Source organism: Protopterus annectens, chromosome 5.part0 (assembly GCF_019279795.1).
Source record: "Protopterus annectens isolate FY-2018-M chromosome 5.part0, PAN1.0, whole genome shotgun sequence".
Taxonomy (NCBI): domain Eukaryota; kingdom Metazoa; phylum Chordata; order Ceratodontiformes; family Protopteridae; genus Protopterus; species Protopterus annectens.
Genome location: NC_056735.1, coordinates 272,938,579 through 272,951,912, shown reverse-complemented (window position 1 = coordinate 272,951,912; position 13,334 = coordinate 272,938,579). Strand labels below are relative to the sequence as shown.

At 40.6% G+C, this 13,334-nt stretch overlaps 1 protein-coding gene across 1 annotated transcript in view; it reads left to right on the top strand.

Annotated features, from left to right (window-relative positions):
- Nucleotides 1-13,334, top strand: part of LOC122802575 (heat shock transcription factor 2 binding protein) — a 1,640,599-nt gene that overhangs the window by 929,702 nt on the left and 697,563 nt on the right. Inside the window, exon 6 of the mRNA XM_044072245.1 lies at nt 4,606-4,723. Coding sequence (XP_043928180.1) covers nt 4,606-4,723 — 118 coding nt within the window. The remainder of the gene's footprint in view (nt 1-4,605; nt 4,724-13,334) is intronic.

Here is a 13,334-nt window from a genome sequence, read left to right as displayed (position 1 = left end):
TCTGGATCCTACACAGTTTGGTTTTGTGAGGGGTAGATCATGCCTGCTCAACTTGGTTGACTTCTTTGAGTCAGTCACCAGAACTGTGATTGAAGGTAAGGTGGTTCATACAGCCTACCTTGATCTGGCCAAGGCCTTTGATACCATTCCCCACTCAGGAATCATAGAAAAACTTACTAAGCTAGGCATCAACCCCTATATCACTAGGTGGGTTGCAAACTGACTCACAGATAGAACCCACAGTGTGAAAGTAGCTGACTCCAAGTCAGACTGCCGACCAGTCATGAGTGGACTCCCACAAGGTTCGGTCCTGGGTCCTTTCCTGTTTGGTATCTACTTCTCTGAAGACCAGGCCATTACGAATGGACTCTGGCTGACAATGTTCCCAGATGATTGCAAGTTGGGAGCTATTATTAACTCCCCAAGTGATGCTGGCATCCTACAGAAAGGCCTCAATGAGACCAACGACTGATGTCAAAACTATGGCCTTAAGCTCAATGTCAACAAATGTGTCTTCGTCCCCTTTGGGAAAAACCCTGAACACAGAAGGCATTATAAGAGATCTGGGAACACAGGTTGACAGCAACCTCTCTTTTGACCAACACTTTGCCACTGTGGTCAGAATGTCCTTCTATGTGGCACATCTCATTACAAAGGGTTTTGCATCCAGGAAGAAAGAGGTCATTGTCTCCCTCTACTCTTCCCTCATTAGGCCAGTCCAGTCATCGAGTACAACGTCCCATTTAGCATGTACCTTACTAGACACCTGCAACAACTGGAGAGGCTGCAAAAGTACCTCACAAAGAGGATCCTAGGCCGTAAACACTTGTCCTATATGGACAGACTCAAAAACTCCAACTATTCTCTGTCTCATATTGACTACTTAGAGGCGATCTCTGCTTGACTTACAAAGCGATGTCTGACACAGCTCTGTTAGAAATTCTACATCTAAAGAAATCCCAATCCCTCTGCACCACATGCTCCAGAGACCTCACCCTCATTACCACAATCAACAGAACATGCTGGAGGGACAGGTTCATAACCCAGAAACTGCCCATGCTATGGAATAGACTTCCCATACATGTCAAGCAGAGCACCTCACTGGCCCTCTTCAAGAGAAATCTTGATGAGTGGATGGGAAATGAAAAATTCACCCCGGGGATCACTCCAGTGGCTCTACTCGACAGATGCACTAGGAACTAAGGTTAGGTAAGGTAACACGATGTCAGGGTAATCCTATGGGCTAGGCTTGTAAAGGCTCCAAGGCCATTAGCCTAGTACACACCTATGAACCTATATTTGTGCTTTAGCAAGTCATTAATGGCATACCCATTTAAGGAATCCACATTGCATTGTCAAAATCAGTTACCACAGAATTCAAAGAGAACTTAAATCAACTTTTAAGAGAAAAGTCACACAAACAGTATACAATTAAATATAAAATTAAGTACATTAAAGTTGTTGCTCTGACCATACATGTTGTGAAATTCACACAAAAGCTGAAATTCCTTTACATTGTGTGTGAATGCGCACAGTAGCTTCTACTCACTGTTGTTCACATTTGCACCTCTTTTAAACAATAAAGCTCAATAAATCACAAACCAAGACAAGATTGTTTAGATAAGCTCTGGAGTGTCCTCTCTGTAGTCTGTCAGAATTTATAGCTGATTAGGTTGTTGGAATGGCTACAGGTTGCCTGTCTAAAACCTTTATTTGTCTAACAACTAACAGTAAAAATAAAAGGTAAAACAACAAAATATAAATCAGAGTAAATCTTCTTGTCTGCAAGCTATCCATTCCTTTCTACAAACAGTGAACAACAGTGTGCAAAAAATAAAATAAAATATAAATCCAAATAAAACATTCTCTTACCAAGCTACTGCACATTCATTCACAAACCATTCCAGGATTGCTTAGATAAGCTCTGGATGGTTTGTTTGTGTCTTTCGGCTTTTCCCGGTTAGGGGTTGCCACAGCGGAACTCCGGTCCGCTAATGATTGGCAGTTGATTTTTACGTACCGGCTTGCCAGGCCTGACGCACAACCTTAAACTAAGGTACGCCCATTCACGCATGTCTCCACGCAGAAGACACTCTAGCTGAGAATCGAACCGGACAGCATTTTACTGTGAGGCGACAATGCTATCGCAGCATCACCACTAAGCTCTGGATTGTCCTGTCTGTAATTTATGTGAATTTATAGTGGACCAGGCCTCTTGTGATGGCTAGAATTTGCCTGTCTAAAACCTATCTCCTTCTAACAACTAACATTGAAAATTAAAGTTAAACAACAAAATATAAATCAAAGTAAATCTTGTCTACAGGCTAGCCCTTCCTTCCTACAAACAGTGAAAAAGAGTTTGCAAAAAATAAAATATGAATTCAAATAAAAAGCAAGCTACTGCACAGTCAATCACAAACCAAATACAGCATTGTTTAAATACATTCTAGATTGTCCTCTCTGTAATCTGTGTGCAATTATAGCTGCCTAGGTCCCTTAGAAAGGCTAGAGTTTGCTTGTCTAAAACCCATCCGTTTCTAACAAAAAAAAAACCACAGAAAAATAAAGGAGAAACAAAAAAATATAAAGCAAAGTAAATCTTCTTGTCTACAGGCTGTCATTCCTTCCTACAAACAGTGAAACAGTGTTAAGAAATAAAATATAAATTCAAATAAAGCTTCTCTTACCAAGCTACTGCACAATCGATCGCAAAACAAGACAATATTGTTTAGATAAGCTCTGGATTGTCCTGTCTGCAGTCTGTGTGAATTTATAGCTGACTAGGCCCCTTGGAATGGCTAGAATTTGCCTGTCTAACAACTAACAGTGACAATTAAAAGTAAAATAAAATATAAATCAAAGTTAATCTTGTCTACTAGCTATCCCTTCCTTCCTACAAACAGTAAAAAAATAGTGTGTAAAAAATAATATAAACCCAAATAAAAACCAAGCTGCTGCACAGTCATTCATAAATGAATACAGGATTGTTTAGATAAACTCGGTAAAAATTATATCAAAATATTCACACACCTGTACGTTTTGTGTCATTAACCTTTCCGCATCTTTAATAATTAGAACTTAATCCTTGATGGAATGAGGCTGCAATAAAGAACTAGCTCATTATAAGTGTACATCCTTTTATGAAGCTCTACAAAGAATATTGTGGGTGCAAGTAGACTTCAGACAGCACTGTAATCTGGATTGGACATTCCCATGATGTGATAATTGTTCATCTGTAGATAAAAAAAATAAGTAGTACTTTTTTTGATCAGGGTAACATGACCGACAATAAATTAATTCCTTTTAATATTACTGCAGGTTCTCTTGTAAAAAGGCTACGGACTCAGGGCATCTTGCTTTGAGTCTCTTTATATGCCCTTTCCTAATAGCCTTAAAATTTTACAACAGTATGCAAATTTAGCTTAGAAAGTATTGTGCAGCTTTTGACCAACATCTGATCAAGTATCAAGATGGCATTTAGCATTCATTTAGTGTATGCATGTCTTACCACAGGTTCACTGTTGAGATCCAGAGAGAATGCCTGAGATATCATAAACTTTTTTTTTTAATATTTCCTTATAGTGGAACAGATAGGAAGAAACTACAGCTTTGCCGTATGTGAACTTCCAGTCTAGAAGCACAGAGGGACTGCATATGTGTGCTGCTTTAAACAGTAATTTATCTATATATATGGATGTGTGTGTGTGTGTGTGTGTGGGTGTGGGTGTGTGTGTGTATATGTGTGTGTGTGTGTGTCTATACACAGACACACATACGCACGCGGACACACACACACACACACATATATATATATATATATATATATATATATATATATCTACATATATATATATATATATATATATATATATACGGAAATCCCACTCAGTGTTTTACATATTTTAATTATTTTTCTTGTGATATAACCTTATCTATCAAGTGCTTATTTAAAATGCATGTCTAATAAAATAGTTTTCTTTCAAGTATTGTTTTTGAATTGAAATCAGTCACTTAAGTTTAACTTTCCTTTTTTGAATGCTGTGATTGCTGTCACAAGGTCCGTTTAGTGAATATCTGATTAGGAAATATCTGAAATACAGAAAATAAAGTATGTATTGTCTCTGTCTGTGTCATGTTCTAAGGTTTTCACACTTTAGAAATGGCTGCATTTGTTTGAGAAATGACAGGATAAAGACTGTCAGCCATATCACTGAAGAAATATGCATATTTTTATCAGGCAGCTTTAAATAGTTAAAGACGTGTGTCATTTAGTTGACATGATAAAATTACCAATTTATGCCACTTACTATTTTTACTTTAAAACGCTGGCATATGTATATTATTTGATGCCTAATTATAGTTGCTTTTTATTGCATCCTAAGGGCTTGTCTTCCCTCCGTGATTAGCTGGAGCTATGAATATTGACTCAGAAATATGAACAGTTCTGATAGTGTCTGATCAATCATATGTTAACACTTTGCCACTTATTCAACTAATACTAAATCTTATATGCAAGCCGTGATGCTGTTTTTAAGCATGCTTTCCCAAATATGGCTGTTATTTATTTATTTATTTATTTATTTATCTTTATTTCTGCATTTTCAGATATTGCAGCTGTAGCATGTGGTCGAGAATTTTTAGTAAATTCTTGTCAAGTGCTGTTGGATACAATGATGCAGCTTTTAGGCGAGATGAAACATGGAGTTTGTACTAAGCTTAAAGTGTAAGTTTTAGAAGCAACTTTGATTCTTACATTTATGCAGTAATGTATGTTTGCAGCTTATTAATTATTTACACTGTTTTTGTCTGGATGTATAGATTGGTAAGGAACTTCGTCCTTTTGCTTTCAGTTTGATTCATTCAGCCCTTGTTTGCATATATGCAAGTAAAAGTAGTTAACAAATGAAACAAGTGTGATAGCGCAGTTGGAAGGTTTTTTTTCCCATTTTAATATGCTATAGAATCTTACAGGCATATTCTATTACACTGCAAACTTTCAGTAGAGTTAGCTCCTAGCCAGGCTAAATTATCCTCCCCATTTATGTTGACTTTGCATGTGCACGAACATATTTTCTTTGCAGCAGGTGGCTGTTCAGATGCAGAATAATACTTCATAGTTCTGTCCTTAGAGCATTGTCTTGCATCTGTAGTTTCATTGTCTTGTCAAAAATAGTCAGAGACACTATTTCCATATTAGACTCAAAACAAAATTACTGACAGAGAATAGCTATGATCTTAGTCTTGAAGTTGTTCTACTGTCAGTCAGTATGTTAGTTTTATGACAGCCATTTACAGTGGCCTTCATAAAGCAGCTAGTTTATTTACAGTCCTCGTTACCAGACGTTTAGAAAAAGTTTTTAGAGACAAACCACAGGCAAAACATGATAGCTGATTACAACATCCTCCCAACACCTCTTTTTGCAGGTGAAAAAAAATTGTTACTGGCTTTCTAGTGTTTTAAAGGAAAATGTGTTGATTTAGTGGGGGTATGCACATTATGCTGTAGTATCAGACATGCACACACTGTACTATAGCTGGATGGCTGCTACACAGGCCCTTGTTCTGTTTCAGAGTATATTGTCCAAATCGCAGCCTCCACTCTCCAGCTTTGTATTAGAACAGTACCTTGCAGGATGCGCAGTAGCAAGTCCCGCCTAAACTCCACCCAACATCCAGCAATTGGTGACATCTTAGACAAATAAAGTAATACTCATACTGATGGCGGCACGAATATTCCTTGTCTATTCGTAGTTTACCCTTTTCCTCAATGTAGTGTGATCTCGGAGATGAAATATTTAATATGCGGGAGTATGGAGTGTAGGGGGGGGGCTTGTCCCCCTGCAAAAATGAAGGAAAAAGTACTTGCAGTTATTCCATGATCACTAACTAATGTTTGCATGATTAACAGTCAATGTATGCCTGATGTCACACTGGAATATGCATGGCTGTCAATCATGCATTTTTGCCATACCACGACATGGCCGTTTCACCTGTCAATCACTGAAGCCATGCCTACTTCTGCCCAGCCCGTCCTGCAAGGTACTTATAGGTTCATAGGTAGATACTAGGCTATCTGCCCTAGGGCATTTATAAGCCTAGCCCGAGTGTATTTGGCTTTCGCCTCCCTATTAGATTTGCCTACTGTGCCTCTGTATACTAGCTCACAGAAGGTAGCCCTTTAAGATTAGTTTACCATGCCTCTATCGAGCAGGGACACAGAAGAGATCCCAGGGGTGAATTTGTGATTTCCCATCCACACGTCCAGATTTCACTTGAAGAGGGTCAGCTAGGGGCTATGTCTAACATGAATTGGTATTTTATTCCAGAGTGAGGGGAGCCTCTGGGAAATGAATCTGTCCCTCCAGCATGTCCTATTTATTTTTTTGCTGAGGTTTAAGTCCCTGGAGCGTGCAGCTCTAAGGGATTTGGATTTTTTGAGGTGGAGCATGTCCATTAATTCTGGGTTAGACATGTCTTTGTACATCAGGCATAGATTGCCTCTGAGTAGGCGGTAAGCAACTGAGTAGAGCTGGAGTTTCTTTAGTCTAGCTGCATAGGACATCTGTTTGTAGCCCATGATCCTCTTGGTGAGGTACTTTTAGGGTCTCTCCAGTTGCTGCAGGTGTCGGGTAAGGTACATCCCAAAAGGGGCATTGTATTCAATTATGGGCCTGATGAGTGACGAGTAGAGGGGCACAATGACCTCTCTTGATCTAGATGCGAACCCTTTCGTGATAAGGTGGGCTATATAGAAGGTCTTTCTAACCACTTTGGCAACGTGATTATCATAGGAGAGATTACTATCTACGTTGGTCCCCAAATCTTTAATTACTTCTTCAGTACTTGATGGATTACCACCTATGTGGTAATTTGTGGGCACTTTGTTTTTCCCAAAGGGGATGACTATGCACTTTTTAGCATTTAGCTTGAGGCCATGATTCTGGCACCAAGCATCCGTCTCCGTGAGACCCTTTTGGAGGATGCTTGTGTCAGCTGGAGAGTCGATTATGGCTCCCAGTTTGCAGTCATCTGCGAACTTTGTCAGCCTTAGTCCCCCCGTATTAGCCTGAACCTCAGAGAAGTATATACCGAATAAGAGAGGTCCCAGAACTGAGCCTTGTGGGACGCCACTTGTAACTGGTTTGGATTCGGACATGGCATCTGCGATTCTGACCATGTGGGTTCTATCCCTGAGCCAGTTTGCAACCCATCTTGTGATATAGGGGTTGATATTTAAGCTGGTAAGCTTATTTATGATGCCCGAGTGGGGTATTGTGTCAAAGGCTTTTGTGTGGTCCAGGTAGGCTGTGTGGACTACCTTGCCCTCATCTATGGCTTTGGTAACTGTTTCAAAGAAATCAACTAGGTTTAAGAGGCAAGATCTGCCCTTAACAAAGCCGAATTGGGTAGGGTCCAGTGTCTGGAGGCTCCCAATGTCTTTGTTTATGAGTTCCATGATAATACGCTCAATAGCTTTACAGACCAGACTAGTCAGGCTTATGGGGCGATAGTTCCCGGGGTCCGTTGTCGCGCCACCTTTGTGGAGTGGGACCACTGTAGCTGTACGCCATTCTTTGGGTACATATCCTGTAGTAAGGCTAAGTTTGAACAGTGACTTAATGTGAGGGTTCAGTTCTTCTTGGAGCTTGTGTAAGACACAGCCTGGGACACTGTCCGGTCCCATAGATGCTGTGTTTTTCGCTTTGGAGAGGGCAGCTTTCACCTGTGCATCTGTGACGTCAGGGAGGTTACATTCAGGTGGGATGGGCATTTGCTCCTTTGAGGGGGAAGGGGGGGAGAAGTTAGCACTGAATCTGTCTGCCAGGATGTTGGCTATGTCTGTAGGTTCGGTATATTTTGTACCATTATGCAACAATTCAGAGCATATCTGGGAGTTTCCACCCATATTCCTGACATAAGTAAAGAAGGCCTTGTGATTATCTTTAGTGTCTAGGGCAATTTTTCTTTCAAAACTGGCCTTTGATGATTTTATGAGGGATCGTAGTTTTTTGCTAATACTGATCAGAGATGCCTTCCCTTTTTGGGATTTTACTCTGTCATGTAGTAGCTTCCTCCTTCTGTTGTATAGCTTATTTATGGCTGGGGTCCACCAGACAGGTCTCCTGTTTTTGGAGGAGTGAGTCTTGGTTTTATTTGGGATAGCACGATCCAAGCATTCCTGCAGGTGCTCAAATAATGCAATTGTAAAGGATTCTGCGGATTGGGCTGTATTATCCTCTGGCCCGGAGGCTTTGAAGGATTCCACCTCAGTCTTGAGAAGTGTGAAGTTAGCTTTTGAGAAATTCTTTACAGTGATTTCCTTGGCTGGGGGTGGGGACGGGATATGGATGTCCAGGGAAATTAGTTTATGGTCTGATCTTACCAATGAGGGGTTTACCTCTGGTGTGGAACATAGAGTCCCCATGTTGGTGATGACCAGGTCCAATATGTTGTTCCCTCTTGTGGGAGTGGTGACCAGTTGTTTCATTGCGTTAGAGTTTATAAATTCAAGGAACCATTGGGCGAGGATGTTTGGGTTTGAGTAGTTTTCCCAGTCAATGTTTGGGTAGTTGAAGTCACCCAATAACATAGTGTTTAGAGAGACCTTCATATTCTCCAGTGTTCTCAGGAATGCCAAGTGGGGTTCCTGTGAAAGGGAGGGTGATCTGTAGCAGGCTACAAACTGAAAGGCAGTTTTTCCCGTTGTTAGTTGCACATGGATGGTTTCCGATGCTTCGTGCAGTGCCACTAACCTGGAGGTGTAGGTATCTTTGATGAGCATAGATACTCCCCCCTCCTTTTGTGCTTCGGTCCGAGTTTTAGGGCCGAAAAGCATGGTATGAGTTATAACCTGGTAGTGCTGGGGTGCTCTCAGGAGCCTTGAACCAGGTTTCTGTTACTGCACAGACATTGATTTTCTCCATACTGAAGAGAGCCTCGAGTGCGTGCATCTTGAGGTTTAGACTTTTGGCATTGAGTAGCATTACCTTTAGTTTTTTTATCCTTGGGTTGTCTATGGAGGTGGGTTTGTCCTTTGAGCCTTGCCTAAAAAAGGCACTATGGGGGTGGCAAGAGCCTTGGCCAGTATACGAAAGCCTAAGGGTGACAGGTGCAAGCCGTCCCTAGCGAAGCAACATGGCTTGTCGAGCATGTCATCCCAGGCTGACAGACACTGGATCCCCTTTGAATGACACCAATACTTTAGCCAATTGTTGAAACTGATCATTTTGTCTTTATACTGTGGTATCATTCTTGGTGAGGGCAAGATGCTACTCAAGGTCAGGGTCATAGCAGCCTGGGCTACATGATCAGAGAGCTCCTCTATGTCTCTTTTCATGTAGTCCAGGGAGGTACGTCTCAGGTCATTCACACCAGCATGGACAGTGATGGAGTCATATTTGTACTTGCTTTGGAATGACTTGAGTGCTTGCATTATGTGGCGGATCCTGGCACCTGACAGGCAGCTTACAGTGACCTTCTCCTTGTTCAGTCTGGTGAGCGGGACGTCAGTGTGCCGGACAATAGAGTCCCCTATAATGAGTGTATTTGTTGTGTTGTTTAGCCTTAAGGGTTGTGACTGTGAGGCACACTGACTTTGTGAGATATGTGATTTGTGGGTATTGTTGAGGGGTGGCTGTTGCTTGGATATCTGCTTTAGAGGTCTTTGCTGCTTAGGCAGATTTTTATTTAGAGCCTCCGAGTATGTTTTTGTGTGTTTATGTGTTGGGTATGCAGATGCAATAGGTCTATGTGAGACTGGATTTGTGGTGCGAGTGATTACCTTTTCCTCCTGACTGCCTGTGCCAGTCTTGGGTTGAGAGAGCTCTGCCTCCAATTTGGCTGTGTAACTGCATCTCTCACATGTATTAGAGTTTGTTGGAAGGAGGAGAGGGTTGTCTGTGTACATAAGGCAATTGTAACATTGCCTCAAAATTCTCAGATTCACCAGCTGGACTGGAGAGTAACCCTGAAACTGACTCTTGGACATACCAGATAAGTATAGGGAACTGTTTTTTCACTGATCAGATTAGTAAAGGGAACTGATTTTACACTTGATCAGGAAGGACCAATCGGGAGCCTAGTACTTATGAGAAGTCTAGGAGGGTGTAGTGCTTTAGTTACTTAGTGTTTCCTTATAAGAACTGAGCAAGTGCAGGGCGTTAGAAAGAGAATAGAGTGCTTACTTTGAGAGTTTGAACAGTTCTAAGGGAAAAAAAATGAATAGCAGACTTTGTGGTGCCTGGAATAGTTTAAACCTGTTTAGGCGGCGCTGCCCGACACTGCTCAGTGCGCAAAACCGTGCAAAAAGAGAGTGGTAGGGTTTTAAGAGAGAGAGATCAAGGAGTTTAGAATTGACCCAAAATGGCCAATAAAACTACAGCTTCTAGGCAGTAACCACTCCTACAGGGACAGGCAGGGTGTTCAGTGTTAACCACTGCCACTTTTGAACACAGAGACTTCCCATTAGCCCAAGCAAGCACTGGCCTTCTAGAAACTTACAAACAGTTCAGAACAGCAAATCTGTAACTGACCTTTCTTAAATTTCAGAAAGTGGGAAAAAAGCAAGATTTTTTTTGTTTTTTTTTTTTCTTTTTTTGTTTTAGTTTAAAGGTAGCAGAGATACACAAGTAGCAGTATATTCACAACAGTGCAATAAATCACCCCACACTTGAGTGCTAGGCCAAAGTCAGGTAAAATGCAGTTTTAAGAGAAAAAAAGGATTTTAAATTAAGTGCAACAAAGGAAATGCAGTAAACAGGCTGTAGATGTGTTCTAAATACTGTTTCTCTTACAGATATAAACTTTAGCAAGCCAGAAAATGCCAAAAAGTAGGCGGCAAAGCAGTAAATCTTAACAAAAAATCAGAAGAAAATACTTAACATCACAAAAGTGGCTCCTTTTCTTCTCTCAGCGTTTTTTCCCCTTGGTAGGTGCTTCAGCAACAACTAGCAAGCCTGGAAAGACGCCAGAACCACAAGGTAGCCGGGTTTTAAGAGAGAGAGATCAAGGAGTTTAGAATTGACCCAAAATGGCCAATAATACTACAGCTTTTAGGCAGTAACCACTCCTACAGGGACAGGCAGGCTGTTCAGTGTTAACCACTGCCACTGGTGAACATAGAGACTTCCCTTTAGCCCAAGCAAGCACTGGCCTTCTAGAAATTTACAAACAGTTCAGAACAGCAAATCTGTAACTGAACTTTCTTAAATTTCAGAAAGTGGGAAAAAAGCAAGATGTTTTTTGTTTTTTTCTTTTTTTGTTTTAGTTTAAAGGTAGCAGAGATACACAAGTAGCAGAATATTCACAACAGTGCAATAAATGACCCCACACTTGAGTGCTAGGCCAAAGTCAGGTAAAATGCAATTTTAAGAGAAAAAAACGATTTTAAATTAAATGCAACACAGAAAATGCAGTAAACAGACACTAGATGTGTTCTAAATACTGTTTCTGATACAGACATAAACTTTAGCAAGCCGGAAAATGCCAAAAAGTAGGCGGCAAAGCAGTAAATCTTAACAAAAAATCAGAAGAAAATACTTAAAATCACAAAAGTGGCTGCTTTTCTTCTCTCAGCATTTTCTCCCCTGGGTAGGTGTTTCAGCAACAACTAGCAAGCCTGGAAAGACGCCAAAACCACGAGGCAGCCGGGTTTTAAGAGAGAGAGATCAAGGAGTTTAGAATTGGCCCAAAATGGCCAATAAAACTACAGCTTCTAGGCGGTAACCACTCCTACAGGGACAGGCAGGCTGTTCAGTGTTAACTACTGCCACTGGTGAACACAGAGACTTCCCTTTAGCCCAAGCAAGCAGTGGCCTTCTAGAAACTTACAAACAGTTCAGAACAGCAAATCTGTAACTGAACTTTCTTAAATTTCAGAAAGTGGGAAAAAAGCAAGATGTTTTTGTTTTTTTCTTTTTTTGTTTTAGTTTAAAGGTAGCAGAGATACACAAGCAGCAGAATATTTACAACAGTGCAATAAATGACCCCACACTTGAGTGCTAGGCCAAAGTCAGGTAAAATGCAGTTTTAAGAGAAAAAAACGATTTTAAATTAAGTGCAACACAGGAAATGCAGTAAACAGGCTCTAGATGTGTTCTAAATACTCTTTCTGATACAGATATAAACTTTAGCAAGCCGGAAAATGCCAAAAAGTAGGCGGCAAAGCAGTAAATCTTAACAAAAAATATGAAGAAAATACTTAAAATCACAAAAGTGGCTCCTTTTCTTCTCTCAGCATTTTCTCCCCTTGGTAGGTGCTTCAGCAACAACTAGCAAGCCTCAGCCCACTCTCCACCTTAAACTTCACAAAGGGTCTGTGAGTACTGAATTGCTCACCAGAAATATAGAACCAATGGAGGGATCAGTCTTAAGAGCTGCTGTCTGTCACACATGCACTGATGCTTACTGCATTTGGACCTACAGTTGCTCGTTGTTGGGGGGGGGGGCATACCACTTAGACATTAGGTTATTATTGTTTTCTTTTACTAGCAGTTCTGTATGTATCAAAACTGTGCCTTGTTGTTATGCAGATTTTATTTTGTTTTGTCTGTCTGTTAAAGCCTGTAACTGGATGTAGGTGATAGTTTTCTTTTACACAGTTCTGTTACTGCCATCTTTGTTTTAATTTATATTGCTATAACTTAAAAGCTTACAAGTTGTTACCTGTAAATATGTAAAATGTTTCAGTGTTCTGTGGAAAGATAATTGTATTTACTATCAGAGAGGGCATTTATTCACATTATTGCACATTACATTCACACTTTGTATCCTCCCAAAATTTTTACTATGTGAAAACATTCACTGAAAATAGAGTGCTTTGGCATATTGATATGGAGTTGTTTATGATGTGTATTGTTGGGAAGTAAGCGCCAAATTATTATATATTCATGTAAGGAGAACATAACAACATGTAGCTATAACTTGCAATGAAGGGCTCATGCCACTAGTATTTACATGTATCATATGATAAGGAGTTCATAGGTTCATAGGTAGGTACTAGGCTATCGGCCATAGGACCCATACAAGCCTAGCCAAAAAATGTACCCTGGCTTTCGCCACCCAAGAAAATTATTTTCTTGTGCCCCTGTCGAGCAGAGCCACAGAAGTGATCCCCGGGGTGAATTTCCTATTTCTCATCCAATCATCAAGATTTTTCTTGAAGAGTGCTAATGAGGAGCTCTGTTTGACATAGATAGGTAGTCTGTTCCAGAGTATGGGAAGTCTCGGGGACAGGAATCTATCCCTCCAGCATGTTCTGCTTATTGTAGTGACAAGGTTTAGGTCCCTAGAGCGTGTAGCTCGGAGGGATTGGGATTTCTTTAAGTGGAGCATGT